Consider the following 22,398-nt stretch of genomic DNA (forward strand, 5'->3'; position numbering starts at 1 on the left):
GTGGTGATGGTGGTAGTGATGGTCGTGGTGGTGATGGTAGTGGTGATGATGGTGGTGATGGTGATGGTGGTGGTGGTGGTGGTGGTAGTGGTGATGGTGGTGGTGGTGGTTGTGGTGGTGGCGGTGGTGGTGATGGTGGTGGTGGTGATGGTGGTGAGAAGAAGCTGCTTATGAGATTCAAGTCTTTCTTTGTATCAGTTCAGGTGTTTCCTTCTTCAGCTTTATTAGATGCCTCTTGGTACCTCTGAAGCCAGTGCCCTGGATAAATATCTTAATATTCACTCTGTAGGGATTCTATTGGAAGAAATTGCAGAAGATGTCCCAACAAGAGGGAGCAGACTGCCATTTGCATGGGTCCCTACCTCGCTCAGACTTGCTTCTGCCATCTCTGGTTTGCATTTTGTAATACGGCTCGTGGCAGTAGTACTGGATACGGGCCTGGTAGGTGTTCACCCCCGTCGTGGTGGTATAATTGAAGGCTCCATTAGGCAAACTTCGGGGCTGCCCGCAGTCCTTGACTTGGAGAGAACACAGGGCCGTCTGAGAGCTGGTAAGGATTGTACCAGAACTTCAGTGGGAGGAAGGTGAGCAGTCTGCCCACAGAGCAGGAGTGGACCCGCAGAACATGCTGAGAACCTTCGGGAGCTATGGTGAGTGGGGGGCTCTCGTGATGTACGGGAACTGGATACAACGAAATTCAGCCCTGGCTATAGCCTGTCAGTCCTGCTGAGATGAGGGCTGACTGGTTCCTGGATGGGCCAGAGGCTTCAAAGGATAAGTCAGGGGAGGGTCTTTCTGGGGAGATGCTTAGGCCAGACCCCTCTTCCCTTCTCCTCGGGGGAGACACGTCCCTGAGTTGCAACTTACTCTTGCACCTGGGCATGGCGCGATGCCATGTACCATCATCCTGGCAGACAGCTGTGAAGGACAGGAGCGCCTGTTTGCCCTGTTTGATCAGAGATAGAGGTGCTGTTAGTACAAGGAGGTGCCGCAGCTCCCTTCCTGTCCTCGCCCACACGGGAACAGTAGGGATGCAAAGTCATCTCTCCAGCCCTCAGACCTTAGCAGCCAGGGACGTGGCTCCTTGGTCCTTCTTCCTAGCCGGTCCTTTCAGACCAGACTTACACATGGGCGCACGTGAGCCACACAGCAGGAAGTCAGACCTAGGGCTGGTTGTTAGACCCAATAATCCTCTCTCTAGATTCTCGCCTGTTTCCACTGAGGTCCAATTGAACCCCACAATTTTAAATTAAAAAAACAACAAGCCCAGTTGTGTGTTCTCTGCATTGAAACAAAAGTTTCTGCCCTGAAGTAGAACCATGTTCCTCTTCCTCTGGAACACCTTTCGTCACCTCATCGCCCCTAGACTGTAGTCTTCTTAAGGGCAAGGGCCTTTCCTAAAATACTAGCGCAGCCCAGCCACTTTCAAGGGTGCTTGAGGATGCTGACGTATGCTAAGTGCTGTCGTAGGTGAGCAGATGGCAGGGACCAGGGCAGGAGATGGCCCCCTCTGAAATGAAAAGTAATTGGACAAAATGAATGAGTTTTATTAAGATCAACAGTCATCCCAGATAATTCGCCCTGGAACTGATGGCAAGAGAATGTGTACGAGGATTAGGATGTCCCAGTGAAATGTGAATAATGTGAGAGAAACCGTGTGACTTGTTTAAAACTCTATGATGTGAATGACAAAGGCCAAGGTAAGGGTGCGGGGGACGTAGGATGTGGTGAGTTGTCACCTGAGCAGAGAGGAGGGGTCTAGGACACTGAGTCCTTCCTGGAGCGAGGAGCAGTTACCTGGCTCACTCAGCTTGATGCAATATTCAAAGGTAAGCTCCACGAAGCCTGCATGAATATGTGTTTCTTTTTACTGTACTTCCCACATCCAGAACACTGCCTGACACTCAGTAACACTTAGAAGGTTTGTTCAGTGACTTTGCTACAACTGAAGGACAAACCAAAGGTCTCTTCTCTGTTTCACAGTAGGTCTTCCAAGTGGCTCTATTGAACAAAGACGGGATGTCCAGTCCCAGGTCCCTGGCCAGGGGTAACTCCAACTGCATGCTTTTCAAAAATAGCATTTTAATTTACCAGCTTTTGTGAGATTGAGCAGTGGAGAAAACCACGTATTTTCCTGAGTCTGCAAAGCTGAGGACAGGGTGGTGGACCTGGGGTAAGACCACCAATGTACAGAAAAGAAGCCCCTTCTTGTTGTTAGGTGGGATGCTGCCCGATTCATGAATCATTGAACAAAGTCAGTTAGGTCTTAAAAAAAAACACCAAAATCCCCAAACCCAGAGCCCTGGAGCAAGAGGCAGGGGGTTTGGTGGTAATCCTTGCTGCACACAATCCCGGTACTGTTGAGTTGCTCCTTGCACTTCACCTCCGCCCCCGCCTCTTTGGTTCCTAATTCTACAGTGAGTTATTGGGCAAGGCCAGTAGCTCTTAAACTTGGCTGGGCAGTAGTACCACCTGAGTAGCTTTTAGTAATCCTGATGCCCAGGTTGCACTCCAGACCCATAGACTAGGCTCTAGCGGGGGACCTGGACATCAGTATTTTAAAATCCTAAGTGTTTCCAATTAGCAGTCAAGTTGGAACAGGCCAGGTGGCCCTTTCAGCTCAAACACGTATGATTCCACTTGGGGCTGAGCCTCAGTCTGCTGTGGGCCTGGCTGTGCGAATTATTCCTGATGCTGGGCCAGTTCCTTCCCCTCAGCTGTGGCTCTTACCTCCATGAGCTGGTAGCCTTGTTTGCAGGTGGCGATGAAGTAGTCCCGGAACTCGTACTGAGGCTGCAGGTCCTGGATGATGGTGAACGAGTCTAGGGCCTTGGGCTGGGGACACTTGATGACTGTCAGGGAAAGCAGAGGGCGCATTTATTGCAGAGCCACTGGCCTTCTTTCTACCCACTACATCCTGCCCCCTTGCTGGCCAGCGAGGGGCCCCGGGCAGCCTTACTTTTGCTGGTGTAGTGCAACTTCCAGCCCTGGCTGTCCCCTGACTCGTCCGTGAAGAACAGCAGGTCCACGGAGTTGCTCCTGGTGTCAATGGGCTCTGGCCTTTGCTTCCCACAGAACTCACCGATGTTCCTCTTGTTGGCATAGATCTGATGGGGGAGGAGGGAGGGTCACCTCTCCAGTTCAGAGACTTTTCCCCAGGGCTGGGGCGGTGGTGCTGGTGGTGGGGATCCTGCTTTCTGTATGTTTTCAGCTGGAGGGTAAAAGGGATCCCCAGTACCCAGCTGCCCGCTGTGTAGGAACTTGCCCAACTCATGTGTGATGTTGGCCGTTGCTGTACCGATTGGCCAGAGGGTCCAGCAGGAAGGAGGGGTAAGAGAGCCATGTGGCGATGGGAGGAGAGGACAGGGCGTCTGGGGGTGGGGAGGTCTGCTGCACCTGTAGCTGGTCGTAGGGACAGTGTACTTGCTCGTGGTCATCGATTTCGAAAGGCTCCAGGAACTTGAGTTGGAGGGTGAGGCCCCGCTCTACCCGGATGCTGTAGTTGCAGCGTAGGTCGGGCGGGTAGGGCCGGGGGTACTCCAGGCTGGAGATGTAGCCCGACGGCTCTGTGAACAGCTCGCTGCTGCACTCGGCTGTGAGAGCAAAGCCGGGAGGGGGGGTCACCCGGAGACTCGGGCTGGCCCGGTGAGCCCTTGCTCGGTTCCTTCCTCCCAACCCTGACCTCACCCTGGCAGGAATGCCTGTCCTTCTGAAGCTCGTAGCCTGGACGGCAGGAACAGAAGTAGCCACCAACGTAGTTGTGACACAGGTGCTGGCACAGGGGCTGGGGACTCTCCTCCACCAAGTTGAGCTGGGAGGCACATTCGTCCAGGTCTGGAAGAGATCCCGGAAGGAAGCATTCAGTTCCTGCCGGGGGACTTCTGTGGTGGCGCTGGTCTCAGCGAGGTCACTCACCAGAGGCCTAAACAGACAAAGCCAGCTCCTGGCCGCCTGGGCCTCCCGGCCCCTCTAACGCCTTCTGGGAACTGCCCAGTGGGGACAGGGCTCAGGTGGACAGCCCCCTCCTGGAAAAAGCTCTCTTGGGAAAAGCAAGGAAGGCCAGGCTTCCTGCTTCTTTGGAGTCAAGGTTCTCCTTTTCCGGCCCCCGTGCAACATGAGGGCTGGAACACGGGCACAGGGACCACTCACCCACAGCTTGGTAGTAGGCCAGGAAGCCCTTGTAGAACATGATGGTGCCGTTCTCCTCGTTGGAGAAGTCCGTGTGGAAGGTCAGCAGCATCTTGTTCCCTTGGGACATAAATTCCTTCCTTCCTGGAGGGTTGCCCAGTGGAGAGCCCAGCTGCCCACAGAACCTCCCCAGGGTTTTCTTATCGGCAGAGATCTGGTGGAAGAAGGACAGTGGGGTAGGGAGACAGTTGTTGAGGGGACACGTCCCACGTGGAGGGTCAATGAAGGTCATCCTTCTCTTGTCCCGACGAGCGGATCATGCTTCCTTGCTGGACGGCCTCCAGCTGCTCTCTGCCTGCTGCGTTCTGGCTGTTGCAAGCTTCCCCAGGTGCCTTTCCTCTGTCCCCTGCATCTCCATCCGCTAACTCTGCACGTTATCCTGTCCTGCAAACATCGTCCTTCCCCTTTTATGACCCCCAGCATGTTTCAGACCTTTCTTCACTCCCATCTCCTCCTGTGCCCGCCTCCCACTGGAATCCTGGTGGCCTCTACCTGGCCTCTATCATTCCTTCATCCCTAGAGCCTGGATGGTCTGCTTCACCTTCTGCCCTATCCTTCCACCTTGCCTTAGTCAAACCACTCACGTCCAGCCATGCCTCGTGATGGACTCAGCTGAACGTGAGCCCCCGGGGCCTGGTAGCCTTAGCAAGCATGGCCAAACTTCCCTTACCTCTTTCTTCACAGATTCCTTAACCCCTCCAGAGCAGAAGGCATCCCTCCCCCCACCTCATTCTTCACCATCCCTTACCACCAAGACCCCTCGCCTCCAACACTGCCGTCTCAAGTCCTCTGGGCTAGGAAGATGTTTCATTTTCACGTTATTCTCTTATAACCTCCAGGAGGTCTCCTTGGAATAGTATTTATGGGCTGTGTGCGTGCTCTACCCGAATCCTGAGTCAAGAATCTCATTTTTATTGGATGTAGAAAGATGGGACTGGGACGGTGCCCTTGGTCATGACAGAGGTGAGGAGACAGCTCCCTGTCCTTGCTGAAGCCTATGCTTGAGCCACCACCATGAACGTCTCCCCTCCCCATGTCCCTGCGTTCCTGGTGAGGTGGCAGCCAAGGTGATACTCTCCATGGAAACAGGGAAACTGAGGCACAGCGATTTCCCAAAGGCTCCTAGCAAGTAAGAAGATGGGGAAGGTTTTTCTGATCCCTGTAGGCAGTACAGGGATCTGTAGGCCCCTGAGAGTGGGGCCCGTACCTTCCCTCTGTGTCTCTCCCCTCAGTGCTCCCCTAGGGGCTCTCAAACCCGTGGACACTCATCCACAACATCACTTGACTCTCAGAAACCCCACCTGGCCATCAGCTTTCACAGGCTTGGGGCTTTGTCCACAGGTGGGGTCCTATACAGGGTTCCCAGGTTCCAGAGACACCCAGCTCTCCCTCTGCCCACCCAACCTGAGCCCCTACCTTGACATAATCATAGAAACAGCCTTCCGAAGGCTCCAGGTCAAACTGCCGGAAGACAAGCTTCACCCTGTATCCCGTGGGGACCGTGATCACAGTGGTGGTCTCAAAGTTGTCGGGGTAAGGCTTGGGGTACAGAGGGGAAGTCACTTCCCCATAGAGCTTCCGAGGGGTGAAGACGGAGCCTCCCACCCTGTAGAACAGGACTGGCACCAGGACGTATAAGAGCCACCTGCCAAAAAGAAAAAAGGCATCGGTAGGGCTGGAGGGGTGCAGCAGCCTTGCAGTTTGGGCAGTGGCTGTGGAGGGGGTGGGGATGGTCATACCGCCGGGCGTTTTCCTCTCGGCCCATTCTAGACCTCACAGAGATGTTCTGGGGGGCGGGGGCGGGTGGAGTGCGGAGGCTGGTCTCTGCAGCTGCGGCATTGGTGCACACTCCCCGGGGCGGTGTCCAGTCCGGAGGTCATCAAGCTCCCTCCACCTCTCTCCCCAGCCTCCTCTGCCCTGTCCCATCACTCCCCTCCCCTTCCCGGAATAGGGCTGGCTTGGGACCCGTTAATTGGGGGTGAGGGTTTCCAGTCACGGCTCTCCGAAAGGGCTCCCAAAGGCTCAGCAAAGGCCTCTGGGAGAAACCACCTATGGAAGATGGTTTCGGGCACGAAACGCCGCCTCTCCGGGGCTGAGTGGGTCCCCCATCTCGCTGCTCCCTAGGAGCTGGAGGAGGAAGGCAAGGTGGCATCACCTCCTGGGTCTGAGGTCTCCTCTTGCCCTCAGGAGGAGGGCGGGGGGCATGTGTTTGCATGAGTGCACGCATGTGCACTTTGGAAGGGGTAAGGTATATACGGAGGGGAAGTGTGTTCCCGCCTCCCTGAGTAACTCTGGGGGCAGGGTTGCCTCCCGTGCCCAGGATTCTCTGCTCTGGCTTCTCCCTCCCTCCTTGGTCCCCATTAGCCTTACTCACATTTCTCAAGGCCTGTTTTTGGGTCTCTGACTCTCCTGACAGCGTCTTCATCCACTCTGTGTCCAGGGAGAGCAGAGTCACGCAGAGGAGGGAAGGGGGAGGGAATGAGGAGGAAAAGGGGGGGACCATTACGGGAGGAATGTTGTAGGGAATGAACTATTTGCATAAACAAAAACCAAAAAAAAAAAAAATCTGTTTCCAGTGTAATTTAGTTTTGGTTTTGAAATCCCCGATGGTGGTGCCACCTGCTGGCCACATGGGGAAGGTCTAGAGATGGGTCTGCATTTTTAGGGACAGAAAAAAGCCTTTGGTTGGAGGCCCAGACTTTCGTTTCTAAATCTGATGGGAATTCCCTCTTTCTTCCAGGACCTTTCTGGGGTCTGATGTTGTTGTACAAGGTTCCTACCAAAAGGGCAGTGGAGATTGCAGTTGAGGGTGACTCTCTTTCCTGGACCCTTCCTGTCCTTAGTCGCCTGGCACCTGGTCTGGGAGCAGCCAGGGTTTCAATGCCCAGGATGATGTGACAGGAACAAGGGCTGGAGAAGGGTAGTGCAGGAGGGCACAGAGGAGAATGGAGTTCGGTTGCCCTGGGGCCCTGGGCTACTTCACTCATCAATGACACGAAGAGCAAGGATTGCTGTGACCCCTGGAAAGCAGCGCCAGGCTCAGTTTTAAGACCCTTCTTCCCCACCTCAGTGAACCCAGGCCTGCCAATGAACTTGTCTCTTCGAGAAGCGGGGGCAGCTGAGGACAGGATAGACACATCCTCTTATCCTCAGAAACTGGTCAAGAGTTTGAGCCCCTGAGTGTCCCAGCTGCCTAGGGCTGGGCAAACAGTGTGGCTGTAAGACCGACCACTAGTGACTTAGTCTTTTCTGAGAGAAGGCCAGGCCCCCGGGAGGGAGAAAGGGCTCTCGTCTCTCTTGTCCTCCAGGCCATTGTGTCCTGTTTTAAACCTTTGCTCTTTGGGGAAGACTTTCTTCAACTCTCCAGGGCTCAGCGACCCTATAGCGGTGTGCTCCATAGGGAGACGCAGATCCAGAACAGGCCTCTGAGTTCTCAGGCCTCTGTAGTCCATCCTGCTTGTTTGCCCTATTAGATGAATCCCTCTATCTCTCCACCCACCCACCTGCTCACTTATCCGTTTGGAAGCTACCTATTTAAAGTGCTAGGCACTTTCCCAGGCACTGGGCTCGCCAAGATGTGGCAGCTTCCCGTTAGGCAGTGAACCGGTCCTCACTGAATGTAGTTTGAGAGCAGGCACATGGGAGAGGCAAGATCAGGCCAGGTTGGAGGGTTGGAGGATCTCCAGCAGGTTTATACATCAGAGCCGAGGACTGAGTCTGCCGGCAGGGCTGATCCATGATGATCCGTGGCCTTGTCAGGTGAGGAAGGACAAAAGGTAGGGAAGAAGGATAAGGAGGAGGTCAGGAGGCAAGAAAGGAGGGGAATCTTGTCTAGCAAACTGCACATTAGTATCTGGACAGCAGTATGTGTGTGCTGTGCACTTACCACGGGGCAGGATGGCAGATATACAGGTAGAGGAGGTGGTCCAAGAAGGTAAGTCTTGGCAGAAACTCTCCCATTCCTCCTAGGGATTCTGAGTTCTGTCCTGGTACCACGTGGCATGACTGGAAACTGGCAAGCTTGGACCTCATTAGCTCAGTCCCAGTCGGATTCCCACTCTGCCCAACCATACAAAATAACCTTGACTTACATGTTCTGGTATACCCTTGATGTATACCAAGGACAGCAAGAAGAAACAGCCACGTGAAGATTGCTCAAGCATTTGTTTTCAAACCAGTATTGAAGACACTGTTATATTGATCATTCCTTTTAAGATGTGACTCTGGGGAGAAAAAAGTTTTCTCTCTTAACATAATGGTATGTTTCCCTCTGTGGATATATTTACATCTATATATCTATATACCTGTACCTATAACTGTATCTACATGTATCTATCTATATCTAGACCTGTCTAGATATAGATAGATAGATACAGACATATAGATATGTATAGGTATATATTTTTTGCCTTGGCAGGGAGAAACTCATCATGTTCTCAATAATAAAAATAAAGAAGACAGGGGCTTCCCTGGTGGTGCAGTGGTAAAGAATCCGCCTGCCAATGCAGGAGACACGGGTTTGAGCCCTGGTCCGGGAAGATCCCACATGCCGCAGAGCAATTGAGCCCGTGAGCCACAACTACTGAAGCCCGAGCACCTAGAGCCCGTGCTTAGCAACAAGAGAAGCCACCGCAATGAGAAACCCGTGCACTGCAATAAAGAGTAGCCCCCGCTCGCCACAACTAGAGGAAGCCCGCGTGCAACAACGAAGACCCAACGCAGCCAAAAATAAATAAATAAATTTTAAAAAATTAAAGAAATAAGACAAATAAAACTAATATATACTCATTAAATAAAATTTAGTGGAACGTAGGGGAAAACAACACAGCCAAAATTATACCACTAAAAAACCCTCAGATTAATATTTTGAGTATTCTGTACTATGTATAGGTTTAAAAAATTGAAGAAACCACATGTATGTATAACTTTGAATCCTGCTGTTTTCTCAAAGATAAATGTAACCTTTAACCATATAGCTAACTCGACCTTGAAGTCTAGCAAATTTGTTCTCTTCTGTTTTATGTATCTGTCTTCTATTTCCAGTTGAACAATTGTTTTTTATTTGTGTCTTTTTATGTTTTCCATTTGAACAACTGTATTTTACTTGTGTCTTTTACTGTGACATCAAGTCCTTACTAAAAATTAAAGAGTTGGTCTTTTCAGGGAGAGCAGTGTGCTTGATGTTGGGGACATGGCCCAGGGTGTCCAGCAACTCTGGGGGTGCCTGCAGGACCGTCCAGCCCAGGGCTGGGCTCACCGAGGTGTCTGCAGGCCAGCAGGAAAGTGTGAGCCAGCTGCTGTCAGCTTCACCGAGGCAGGAATTCCCAGGAGGGAGAATCTAAAAGGATGCGGGGATCGGGGAGTGGGCGATACAGTAGGTCTTGAGGACACCTGAGAGCTGTCGAGGTGTACTGGAAAGGACATGCCTTCGCCGTCCTGTATCAGCTGTGGGGTTTGGAAGAGTCCCTTCATCTCCCTGAGCTTCAGTTTCCTCCTTGGTAAAACGTGGATAATAACTCATCCTTTGCAAAGCTGGTGTGAGGAGTCGGTGAAGTAACACACGGGAAGCGCCTGATAGAAGAAGATACAGAACAACGTAGAGCTGTGACTGTAATTGCAGCCAAGGAGTTGTGCGAGGTGAAGCCAAGACTATTTGACTCTTTGAAGGTCGATCACAGGGGCTTTGAAGAGTTTCAGAAATGAACTGAGACTACTTTCCCACACTGCACTTGAACAGGAGGATGAGGAGACTGTCTCTCGGGAGAGAGACGCCGTGTCCCGGGGGATGAAGTTCAAAGCGGAAACTCGAGGAGACGTGTGGGTGTAGCGAGGAGACGTGTGGGTGTAGCGCGCAAACCCGCAGGAAGGTGGAGGGTGAGAAGGGGGCTGAGGGACGCGGAGGATTTCTCTGGCTCAGTGGTTTGCTGCAGCTGTGACCTGAATAGGAATCTCTGTTCCCACCGCCCCACGCCCAGGGTTCAGTCCTCAACCCAACCCTCTCCCGCCTGGGCTCCACGGTGGGTGCCCCTGCTCAGCACCCCGGGGTCATCCTTCCCGCCCATCACTCCTCTGATCCAGTCCACGTAGTTGAGCACTTTGGTGTAGAAGCCGTACCCCTCACCACACCCAATGCCCCAGGATACGATGCCCGTGGCCACCCAGCGACGGGCACGATCGTCCCACACCACGTAGGCACCACCACTGTCCCCCTGGCAGACACTCTGCGGCCGCGTGCTGTCCCCGGCGCAGAACATGCCGTCGGAGAACACCTCGGTCCTCCGCTTCTCTCGGAGCCAGGCCTTGCAGGCCGCCCTCGGGGCCACGGGCACCTGGGAGTATTTCAGCTCCGTGGTCAACCAGCCGTTCTCCATGCCAAAGCCACTGACGTAGCCCGCCAGGCCCGGGCGGTACAGGGCCTTGCGGTCGGGCAGGCAGACCGGGAGGAGGTGGGGGCCCAGCGGGACACTGTGCCGCAGCTCCAGGAGGGCGATGTCCCCGTGGAAGTTGTGGGTCTGGTCCGGGCGGTAGTCTGGGTGCACGACCACGCGGCGCACCGGGTGGCCGCCCAGCTCCAGCAGCTCGTCGATGTTCGTGTGGCCCAGGAACACCTCCGCGCGCCGGCTCTTCCCGAGGAAGATACCGTCCTTGGGGTAGATGGTGTGGGCGGCGGTGAGGATCCACCTGTCGCCCAGCAGGGCCCCGCCGCCTCGGCCGTAGATGCTGGTCAAGGCCTGCCAGGGGAAGTTGCCCAGCTCAGCTCTGGAGGCACCAACGGGCTCCCTGTTCTGGGCGATGGGGATGACCGGCCGTCCGCAGACTGGGAGACAGGAGGGGTAAAGTGAAAAACCAGCCACTGCATCTGGAAACCTACTTCTGTGAAGTGCTTTCTCCTGCCTCCTCAGCCATTTGAAAGCCACTTTTTAATTTTAATTTTAATTAATTTATTTTTTTTGCTGCACCGCGAGGCATGCAGGATCTTAGTTCCCCAACCAGGGATGGAACCGGTGCCCCCTACAGTGGAAATGCGGAGTCTTAACCACAGGACCGCCAGGGAAGTCCTAAGCCACTTTTTTAGACTCTTGGTGGGACCTTCTTTGAGCAAAACCGTGCAGCAAGCAGTTTGTCTTCAGTGTCTCCTGTCCTTGTTTCTGGGTCATTTCTCCATTTTTTTAAAAAATAAATTTGTTTATTTATTTATTTTTGGCTGCACTGGGTCTTCGTTGCTGTGCACAGGCTTTTCTCTAGTTGTGGCGAGCTGGGGCTACCCTTGAGGTGCGTAGGCTTCTCATTGCGGTGGCTTCTCTTGTCGTGGAGCACAGGCTCTAGGCGCGTGGGCTTCAGTAGTTGTGGCACACAGGCTCAGTAGTTGTGGCTGTGGGCTCTAGAGCACAGGCTCAGTAGTTGTGGCACATGGGCCTAGCTGCTCCACAGCACGTGGGATCCTCCCGGACCAGGGCTCAAAACTCGTGTCCCCTGCATTGGCAGGCAGACTCCCAACCACTGCGCCACCAGGGAAGTCCCATTTCTCCATTTTAACATCTCCCCCTCCCAAAGCACTATGTCAGGCTCCGCCCCTAGAGCTTTCTGTGTCTCAGGAGTAAAACCTGAGAAATGTACTCAGATTGGGTTAGAAAGGCATGTTTGACTCAAAAAACTGGGTTTCAAAAATGGTGGACCTGAGGGAATTCCCTGGCGGTCCAGTGGTTAGGACTCTGTGCTTTCACTGCCGAGAGTGCCGGTTCCATCCCTGGTGGGGGAACTACAGTCCCACAGGCCGCTAGGCTGGGCCAAAATATTAAGAAAACCAACCCTCCCCCCAAAGAACCCCAAAATGGTGGACCTGAACCCTCCTCTATTGCTGGTGGGCATGTAAAATGGTGCAGTCACTGTGGAAAACAGTGTGGCAGTTCCTCAAAAAGTTAAACACAGAGTTAGGATGTGAACCAACAATTCCACTCCTAGGTCTATACTCAAGAGCCCTGAAGACGCGTTCAAACAGAAACTTGTACATGAATGCTCACCGCGGCAATATTCATAAAAGGCAAAAAGTGAAAACAACCTAAATGTCTATCAATCTATGAATGGATAAACAAAATGTGGTCTATCTGTACAGTGGAATTCTATTCAGCCATGAAAAGGAATAGAGTACTGGGACTTCCCTAGCGGTACAGTGGTTAAGACTCCCTGCTTCCACTGCAAGGGGCGCAGGTTTGATTCGTGCTTGGGGAACTAAGATGCAACATGCTGGACAGCTCGGCCAAAAAATGAAAAGAAAAGAAAAGGAATGGAGAACTGATACATGCTACAACGTGGATGAACCTTGAAAACATTACGCTAAATGAAAGAAGCCAGACGCAAAAGGCTATTATATGATTCCATTGACATAAAATGTCCAGAATAAAATCCACAGAGATAGAAAGTAGGTAGCGGTTGCCAGGAGATGGGAGAAGGGAGAGTTGGAGTTTCTTTTTGGGGTGATGAAAATGCTCTAGAATAAGTAGTAATGGTTGCACAACATGGTGAATACACTAAAAGTTACTGAATTGTACACTTTGCAAGAGTGATTTTTATGTTATATGAATTTTATCTCCAAAATTTTTTTTTAAAAAATGCTGGGCCTTCTGGCACTGTGGCATTAAGGTAGGGAAATATTTTGGGGACAGAGAGCCTCTCTGTGTATCGTTAAAGCAGACCATGTCAAAAGAGGGTTTTCTCTTATTTCAACTCATCTGTCCCTCTGATTAGCTTCCTTCTGGCTTTTCGTTTCCCAGTTATCCCTTGATCCTCGAAGGAGAAGGGATGAGCTCCTTCCTTCTCCTTTTCTGGGCCTTCTTGGTTCCCCTTTTCTGCCTCACTTTCTGCCTTCACCTCCCCCTTTCTATTCTACGGCTGTCCTGTGCCCTTAGACAGGCCCTGTGCAACAGCTGAGGCTTGTCTGGGAGGTGGCCAACGTCATGGTGCCACAGGTCCCCACTTACCAGGCACACAGCGAGGAACCTCCTCCCTTTCCTGTGTCTGCTTCCAGGGCACCTGGGCGGTGCAGGTGAGTGTCCCTGGGAGTGAAATGAGGGAGGCACAGAACAGGCTCAGAATTGGGAGGAGGGGCTGAAAGAGGCTTCAGACCTCCTGGGGGGAGTGAGGCAGGTAGGAGCTGGTTCTTCAGCAGGTGGGGACTTACCTGCGGGCATAGCCTGATAATAGGGCTCTTGGCAGTGGCTCTGGATCTCAGTGGAGTTGTCTCCAGGTGTGTTGATGGCCTCAGGGTCCCCACTGGCCTGGCTGATGGGCTGACTATGATTCATACCTAAAGGGAAACAGAGGTCAATAGGACAGAGAACAGAACTGCAAACTGGCAACCCAGGGACTGATTCTGGTCCGTGGCCATATTTAGTTTGACCTGCACAGTCTTTTTTTAATTTTATTTTTTAAATTAAAAAAAACTTTTTTTTGGCCGCATGGCTTGCAGGACCTTAGTTCTCCAACTAGGGACTGAACCTGGGCCCTCGGCATGGAACGTGCCGAGTCCTAACCACTGGACCATCAGGGAGTTCCCAGCACAGTTTTCTTCTTCTTTTTTTTTTTATTATTTGAATTATTTTTCACTGCAGATTGTTAATGCTATAAAAGTCTGAAAGTAACTGTGAAAGTAGGGTATGGGAAACAGGCATTTTCATATATGGTTAGTGGGACTGTAAATTAGCAAAACTCTTGTAGGGAAATTTAGCAATATCAAAATTAAAATTGCGAATGTTTTTCACTTTTTTATTTCTAAGAATTTATCCTCATATATGTGATCAAAGATGTATATATGGGTTTCCCTGGTGGCGCAGTGGTTGAGAGTCCGCCTGCCGATGCAGGGGACACGGGTTCGTGCCCCGGTCGGGGAAGATCCCACATGCTGCGGAGCGGCTGGGCCCGTGAGCCATGGCCGCTGAGCCTGCGTGTCTGGAGCCTGTGCTCCGCGACGGGAGAGGCCACAACAGTGAGAGGCCCGTGTACTGCAAAAAAAAAAAAAAAAGAATTAGGCAATGCTAACCACATGTATATGGGATGATCTTTAAGATATATCATTGAAGCAGTTCCCTGTCAGTCCAGTGGTTGGGACTCAGCGCTTTCACCACCGGGGCCTGGGTTTGATCCCTGATTGGGGAACTAAGACCCCAGAAGCTGCACAGCACGGCCAAAAAAAAAAAAAAAAAAAAAATCATTGAATGAAAAATGGCAAATTTAAAACATTGTGACTATTAGCAACACACACGCCCACAATATTTATATTTGAGTGGCCTGGAATGTCTTTGGAAGAATACCCAGGAAATAGAGAACAGAGTCATTTCTGGACAGAATAGCCAGGGATTAGGGGCCAGAGGTTAGAGGAAGATTATTTTTTTGAAAATTTTACTGTGGGCATGTATTATCTTTCAAAAAACCTGGGGTTACCATGTGAAAATCTGGAATTTCACTTAAAAATCTGAATTTTTGGCTCCTCTTGAAAAACGAGATGATCTGCAAGTGCTGGGCCTGTAAATATGTAGGGAGACAAGAGCTGGAGCTGAGCTGGGTGCCCTGCGACTGGGCTGCTCACCAGCAGGGCGGGCCGGGCAGCAAGGGGCTGAGCCCAGGTGTCCCGAGCCCCCAGCCTCAGCTTCCGCTTGTCACTTCAAGATACCAGGGGCCAGGGCTATGGGCAGGGGCTTCCCTCCCTGCACCCCAAGGGGTTCACTCACCCACGGCTTGGTAGAGGGCCAGGAAGCCCTTGTGGAGGCCCGGGGTTCTGTCCTCAGAGGCGGGTGAACGGAAGGTCAGCCGCAAACTGTTCCCTGAGGACACAAATTCCCTCTGACCAGGGGGGCTGCCCAGCAGGTAGCCCTGCTGCCCACAGAACCGACTGGGATCCATTCCACTGGCTGTGATCTGAAAGGGGAGGGGGGGCAGGCAGGCGTGGGGTGAATCTGCACCACAGGTGGTCACAGGGTCATGCCGCAGCCTGGACCCCCAGCCCCGCCTTGAAGGTCTACGTACCGCTGGGGCTCAGAAACCGCACCACCCCACGGAGCCTTCCTCAAGTTGCTTCCTGCTCCATTACTGGCTCCCAGGTTTCTTCCGTCCATGACCAGATACCCAGCAGATTCCTTTAGCCTGCCATGCTTATCTCATACAGCCCACAATATTTCAAGAATTGAAATAGAAACTTATAATAACTGGATTATAAGTTCTCAGAAGGCAGAAACTACATCTATTTTGCTCCCCACTGAGTCCCTGATGCTCAACCTGGTACCTACAGCATCACAGCTTTGAATCAATGAATATGCAGACGTAAGTCCCTCCCGTCCAGCTTCTTCCATCTCCATCACATTTCACTTCTCTGAGTAACTTCCTGTGGCCAACATCTGAGAAGCGAGAAGACCCTCTGCACAGACTGCGCCCCTGGGGTTCCTGGCCTTCCCTGTTGTCCTTCTTTTGGAGTGTCTCTCCTCTTACCCCACAAACTATAAATGAAGCCCTCGCAAGGTATGGGATCTAAGAACACAAAATGTACACGGTGTGGTTACACTGTCTACTGTTGCCTAACTTAAATCAAAACCCTGCTCAAATGCCTTTCTATGGGGTCCCCAACCCAAGGAAGGGCACCTTGGAAGGAGTTCCCCTGGCCACCGCTTCATGTTTAATCTCTCTCCCGGGCATACGGCTCACTGCTCAGCTCATTTCATTGCTGACTTTCATATTGATCCACATATCCTGGGTTCTTGCTGGCTCTCCGTTCCTTCATTCTCCCCAGATCTTAGTCTCCTCTCCTATAAAATGGTCTGTGGAGGCCCCTTCCAGCCAGGACACCCCTGTGTCCCAGGGCAGCTCTCCAGTGTCTGCAGAAAAGCAGCGGGGAAAGTGACACCAAATACCTGCTCATTCAGAAACCACTGTGTTGTGTGTCCTACACGCACGATAAGCTTGGGTTTCACTCATTCTTTCCTTTATTCCTTTGACAAACAGCTGTTTATTATGTTCTGTGTGGGAGATGCTGTGCTAGGTGCTGGGGATACACCTGTGTATACAACTGTGTGAATTAAGACACAGTTCTGCTACCAAGGAGACCAGAATCTGGCTGAGGGTTCTGACGGGCAAAACATGAACTAGGTTACAGTGTGTTGAATTCTGCATTCGAGATGTGTGTGCGTGCGTGCGTGCGTGCGTGTGTGTGTGTGTGTGTGTGTGTGTGTGATTTACTCTGGAAGCAGGAAGGAGGGAACAATCCTATCCCTGAGCTCGAACTCCGTCAGTGACAAGGGAAGAGTCAGGCTGGGATTAAAATGATTCAAGGCTAAGGAGAACAGGGCACTGTAGGTGTTCGACAGACATAGGCTGAGTTGAATAAAGTGTAGTCCCGACGTCAGCTAAATCTGAAGAAATAAATACATGCATTTATCTCCTCTCCCACCTCAAATCCCACTAATAGGACAGCAGAGGGATAAAAATGGATATGTTATCAAGGACAAAAAGGTGAGGGGAGGTGATAGCTGCTGAGAGATGCCCACAACATTTGCAAGGTGGAGTGGAGATGGACACATGTAACCTGAGTCTTGGGCTGGGGCAACAGAAAGCAGCAGGTTCCGATCACAGATCTCTGGGAGGTGTCAGAACCGGCGTAAGCAGGAGACGGGAGGATTCCTCTGAAGAAACCAGCTGTCACCAGAGAACACCCTTCTGCTGTGGATGTGCAGGAGGCCCCCAGCAGTACATCTGGGTCACCTCGTGGATAACCCGATTTTCAAACCTGTCGTCTGACAGATTTCAGCTGTCCACACAGAGCATTCAAGAGCGTTCTGCACGTCACTCTTAAATATGAATGGACAGCCAAGGATTATCACACATTGCAGGAAAGTCTCCAACATGAAAAGCACAGGCCAGAACAAATGAACGGTACAAAGGAACTTGGTGAAGAAGACAGAATACAGGGAGCAGAGAAATGTTTTTTTTTTAATTTCTTTTTTTTGTGTGTGGTACGCGGGCCTCTCACTGTCGTGGCCTCTCCCGTTGCGGAGCACAGGCTCCGGACGCGCAGGCTCAGAGGCCATGGCTCACGGGCCCAGCCGCTCCGCGGCATGTGGGATCCTCCCGGACCGGGGCACGAACTCGTGTCCCCTGCATCGGCAGGCGGACTCTCCACCACTGCGCCACCAGGGAAGCCCGAGAAATGTTTTAAAATAATTCCAATAGAGGGAAAAGAGTAGATATTGCCTCTACGAAACAAGAACAAGATTCTACAAAAAGGCACGTTTAGATAATTAGAATGAACTTTTAGACATGAAAAAATGTTAGCAGAAAAAAAAAATCATTAAAAAGTTGGGATTTACAATGAGATCTCCCACAAAGTGGAACAAAAAGACAAAGAGATGGAAAACAGAACAGAATGGATAACAAAACTGGATAATCTGTCCAGAACCTAACAACAGTGAAATTATAGAAGTTCCAGAAGGAGAAAATAAAGTAGATGTCTGGAAATGATTTAAAAATTAATACAAGAACTTTCTCAAATTGAAGGGTCTTGATTAAGAGAGTCTCTGGATTAAAAGAACCCTGTACAGGGGCTTCCCTGGTGGCGCAGTGGTTGAGAGTCCGCCTGCCAATGCAGGGGACACGGGTTCGTGCCCCGATCCGGGAGGATCCCACATGCCGCGGAGCGGCTGGGCCCGTGAGCCATGGCTGCTGAGCCCGTGCATCCGGAGCCTGTGCTTCGCAACGGGAGAGGCCACAGCAGTGAGAGGCCCGCGTACCGAAAAAAAAAAAAAAAAGAACCCTGTACAATGAGTACAGAATGACCTGACCTGCATCAAGGCACATCCTGATGGAAGTTCAGATGCTGGTAATAAGGAAAATATGCTGAAAGTTCTAGAGAGAAAACACTAAGGCTCAGGAGTTCTAACAACACTAGGGCTAGAAGACCGTGTCCTTAAAATTCTGAGAGAAAATGACTTCTAACCTAGAATGTAACCCAGATAAACTATCCACCAAGTGTGAGGGGAGAACGAAGACATTCAGGGCTATCTAAGTTCCTCTAAAATGTGTTCCCTCATTCCCTTTCTGGAGGAGAATGTGCTCCTCCAAAAGGAGAGAGTAAACCAAGAAAGAGAAGGAGATGAGAGTCACTTCCAACACAGGACAAGTAAAGGAAATCTCCGGAAGGTGGGAAAAGGGAACTCCTCGACAATGAAGGCTTAGAAAGCAAAGAGACTGAAGAAATAAGTCATGGGGACGTCACCCCAGGTGGGATGGGGTGGAATGTCACCAACGCAAAGGAGGACCGAGAGACTGAGATTCGTACTCGAAGATGTCGAGAGATTTACTCTCCTGGCTGAGAGTTTGGGGGAGGTTGGTTACAGAGAGAACTCAGCAAACTAAAAATCAAACAAAAAAACCCCAAACCCCCAAAACACTATGGAGTTATCGACTGCTGGGAAATCCAAAAGCTGGAGAAAGGAAACTGTACACCAAGTGCACAGATGTGAGTACTTCAAAGTCATAATGATGTAAAAAATGAATATAGTTTTAACTAAAAACGATAATAGAGGTAAATTGAGAGGATGGGGGAGGGGAAACGTGGGTGGTGAAGGTCGAAGAGAGATAAAGCTAAGTCCTCATCTCTTAGAGCTGGAAGTTAATAGAGAAATTATTTATACTTCTGAACATAAACACCAGATGAAACAGCTACATGAATCATAAATGACTGCCCTGGGGAGCAGCAATGGGGGCAGGGGGAGGAGGCTGGAGATGATAAGCCTTGGCGTACTCTGATTTTTTTTTAAAAAATTATGCACATGTATTATTTGGATAGAAATAAAATTTAAACCAAAAGATAATGTAGGGACTTCCCTGGTGGAACAGTGGTTAAGAATCCGCCTGCCAATGCAGGGGACATGGGTTCGAGCCCTGGTCCAGGAAGATTCCACACGCTGTGGAGCAACTAGGCCCGTGCGCCACAACTACTGAGCCTGTGCTCTAGAGCCCACGAGCCACAACTACTGCAGCCCGCGCGCCTACAGCCCGTGCTCCACAACAAGAGAAGCCACTGCAACGAGAAGCCCGTGCACCACAACGAAGAGTAGCCCCCGCTCGCTGCAACTAGAGAAAGCCCTCGCGTGGAAACGAAGACCCAAAAATAAATTAAAAAAAAAAAGATAACGTAAAGTACTGTTTTTAAAGTGTCCTTATTCTGAATAATGCCCTTGTCATATGTGAGGTTTTGCCATAGCGCCTCCAAGGGAAACTCATAGTCACCTAATCTTTTATTATATTTACGTCCAGCTTCCTAGCCTGACAGAGCAGGCACTCAACATACTTGATGATGGATTTTTAATGACTGATGTGTGAGTTCCTGCTTTTGACTCCAGGGATTCGCAGTATTTGTGTGTCCCTTTATGAGACTTCCAAAGGCAGGGCCAGACCTGCTGTCCTGTCCTCTTCTATGGGGCCCAGACGGCAGGGGGCACAGGTCGGCACCGGGCCTCCGGTGGGAGGCTGTGCGCTGGGTACACCTGGCCTCCCAGGTAAGCCTCGCACTTCGGGGCCGGCTGCCCCTGGGCTCCAGGCCGAGAGGCTCCCTCCACAGAGGCCCTCCCAGCTCACCGAGACGTAGTCCCGGTCACAGTCCGGGGACGGCTCCAGGTCGAAGTCCTGGAAGACGAGCCTCACGGCAAAGCCCTCTGGAGCCTCGATGTCCGTGGAGCTCTCTTGGCCTTTGACATACGGTTCCGGGTACCCGGGGGACATCAGTTTCTGGGGCAGCGGCTGGGCCAAGAGCACGGAGCCCTGCGTGGGGCAAGCCTGGAGGACTCCCCAGAGGAACAGCCACCACCTGGGAGTGGGCGAGGGCGGATGGGACCACATGGCTGTGGCCTGGAGCCTGCGGAGATATGAACGCAGCAGGCAGTGCTGAGGGCTGAGAGGCCTGGGAAAGGCTCAGCAGCGGCGGCCTCAGCCCTTGACGCCTGAGCACCTCTGGCCACTCGCTTATTGCCCCCCCATCACCCCAATTCCTTCAGCCTCCTGGTCAGCCCGCGCTAGGAAGGTGAGTTTTCCACCATTGCCCACCTCCCTGGAGAGTCTCCTCCCCGCAGGGGCAGCCTTCTGCTTCAGCCAGACTCCCCTGGGGTCTGAGGGAGCGACAGGAGTACAAGTGAGGGCCATTTATTTTATTTTTCTGGCCACATGGCTTGTGGGGTCTGAGTTCCCTGACTAGGCATCAAAGGCACCCCCTGCGGTGGGAGCAACGAGTGTTAACCGCTGGACCGCCAGGGAAGCCCCAGGGACATTTAAAGGGGACGGGGGTCTTGTCTGGAGCGTTGAGCCCGAGCACCCCGGGGAGGGCTGCTGGAGGCCGTGTGTGTATTCATCCGCCCCTGGGTCCCCTCCCGCATGCCCACCCTCCTCCTCCGCAGCCTCCCCAGCCTCTCCAGCCTCTCCAGGCACACTCACGTGTTGCCTGGGCAGCGAGTGGAATGGGGCTTCCCCAGAGACAGTTCCCCTGCTCTGAGTCCGGGCATCTGGAAGCCGACATCTGAACCCTGAGGGGACCTGGCCCGGGCCAGGGAACAGGAAGTGGGGCTGGAGGAGGCCCTGAGGGGGAGGAGGGAGCAGTTACTGGAAATGCGTTGAGTAACTCTCGGCAATTCCCTTTTTCTAATTCTCTGGCTTGAGCGCCACCTGCTGTCTGATTCAGGAATAGCTCACCCACCGCAACTCGGGAAAAACATCTCGAAAACCACGCTGGCCCTCAGGAGAGACCAGGGGTGGGAGGGCACTGACTCTTGACTCTTTTGCACTATTTAAAACTATTTAATTTTTACCATGTGCATGTATCACACACGGTAGGATGGCTCCTTGTGAGTTAGGCTGTCCCCTTTAATGGGCCATACCTCTCCCTCCCTGACCTCTCAGCGGCTCATTCTGTGACCAGCCCACCTCTTGTAGAAACTGAAGTTTGTGAGCCTGGACTGGAGCCTCTCCTTCCCCCTCCCTCCTCACCAAGCATGGCTGGCGGCGCTCACTTAGGTAGTCTTTGAATCCTGTCCACAACCCCTGGACGCTGCTGGTCCAGCAGGGTCAGGCCGGCGCAGGGCCGGGGGCAGGCCCAGGCCGAAGCTTCTTTAGGCAGATACCTGGGGCCGTGTCTGTGGGCAGGGGCTGCCCTCCCTGAACCCCCAAGGGGGACTCTCACCCACAGCTTGGTAGGAGACCAGGAAGCCCTTGTGGAGGTTGGGAGTCCTGTCCTAAGAGGTCACCCGCAAACTGTTCCCTGTGGACGCAGACTCCCTCTGACCAATGAGCGAGGGGGTGGGGAGTGCCCACTGGGGAACCCTGCTGCCCACAGAGCTGGCTCACAACAGTCCGCACACCCACTGTGATCGGAGAGGGGAGGGGGTGCAGGCAGGTGTGGGCGGCCTCTGCACCCCTGGAGGTCACAGGGTCATGTCCTGTGGTGGACTCCAGCCTGGTCTAGAAGTTCTGCGCACCTCTGGGGCTCAGGGTCTTAGCTCGTGGTGGCTTCATCGCAGAGTCCTGTGTACCCTTTCCCTCCCTATTCTCCACCCACAAAGGCTGCCGTTTGCTGAGAAAGGCTCCTCACCCATGCCAGTGCTCTCAGTCCGTCAACAGAGGAGTGGATAAAGAAGATGTGGTATATGTATACAATGGAATATTACTCAGCCATAAAAAAGGACGAAGCAAGGCCATCTGCAGCAACAGGGACGGACCTAGAGATTGCCATACTGAGTGAAGTAAGTCAGACAGAGAAGGAGCAATGTCATATGCTATCGCTTATTTGTGGAATCTAAAAAAAGGCTACAAATGAACTTATCTACAAAACAGAAATAATTACAGATGTAGAAAATAAACTTATGGTTATGGGGGTAGGTAAAGTGTGGGAGGGAAAAATTGGAAGATTGGGATTGACCCATACACACTACTATATATAAAATAGATAACTAATAAGGACCTACTGTACAGCACAGGGAACTCTACTCGATACCTTGTAATGGCCTATATGGGAAAAGAATCTAAAAAGGAGTGGATATATGTATATTCATAACAGAGTCAGTTTGCTGTACAGCAGAAATTAACACAACATTGTAAATCAACTATACTCCAATGAAAGTAAAAAAGAATAAATTAAGGTATAGAGTGAAAAAAAACGATTCTCTCTGGGAACCCCTAGGGGAC

At 51.9% G+C, this 22,398-nt stretch overlaps 2 protein-coding genes across 4 annotated transcripts in view; both read right to left on the reverse strand.

The window, feature by feature from the left end:
- C1R (complement C1r) overlaps nt 1-8,341 on the reverse strand; it is an 11,259-nt gene extending 2,918 nt beyond the window's left edge. Inside the window, exons 1-11 of one of the 3 annotated variants that reach the window (XM_027093132.1) lie at nt 8,075-8,341; nt 7,719-7,939; nt 6,563-6,618; nt 5,605-5,833; nt 4,150-4,342; nt 3,688-3,834; nt 3,397-3,593; nt 2,960-3,107; nt 2,731-2,852; nt 868-946; nt 363-518 (exon numbers count right to left, since the gene is read on the reverse strand). In XM_027093132.1, the coding sequence (XP_026948933.1) occupies nt 363-518; nt 868-946; nt 2,731-2,852; nt 2,960-3,107; nt 3,397-3,593; nt 3,688-3,834; nt 4,150-4,342; nt 5,605-5,833; nt 6,563-6,564 (1,273 nt within the window). In that variant the 5' untranslated portion in view covers nt 6,565-6,618; nt 7,719-7,939; nt 8,075-8,341. Of the gene's footprint in view, nt 1-362; nt 519-867; nt 947-2,730; nt 2,853-2,959; nt 3,108-3,396; nt 3,594-3,687; nt 3,835-4,149; nt 4,343-5,604; nt 5,834-5,927; nt 6,516-6,562; nt 7,628-7,718; nt 7,940-8,074 lie in introns of those variants that run through there. The other 2 variants (XM_027093133.1, XM_027093131.1) reach the window with 2 other exon arrangements.
- A 627-nt stretch (nt 8,342-8,968) lies between these two features.
- On the reverse strand, nt 8,969-20,781 carry C1RL (complement C1r subcomponent like). The gene is made up of 6 exons (XM_027093134.1): nt 20,656-20,781; nt 19,807-20,083; nt 14,913-15,099; nt 13,367-13,492; nt 13,167-13,241; nt 8,969-11,005 (listed from the first exon to the last, which is right to left on the reverse strand). The coding sequence occupies exons 1-6, from the start codon at nt 20,721-20,723 to the stop codon at nt 10,167-10,169; spliced, it is 1,572 nt and encodes a 523-aa protein (XP_026948935.1). The 5' UTR covers nt 20,724-20,781; the 3' UTR covers nt 8,969-10,166.
- Between the last annotated feature and the right edge of the window lie 1,617 nt (nt 20,782-22,398).

Source organism: Aethalodelphis obliquidens, unplaced genomic scaffold (assembly GCF_003676395.1).
Source record: "Aethalodelphis obliquidens isolate GAN/ISIS:26980383/991018 unplaced genomic scaffold, ASM367639v1 scaffold83, whole genome shotgun sequence".
Classification (NCBI taxonomy): Eukaryota; Metazoa; Chordata; class Mammalia; order Artiodactyla; family Delphinidae; genus Aethalodelphis; species Aethalodelphis obliquidens.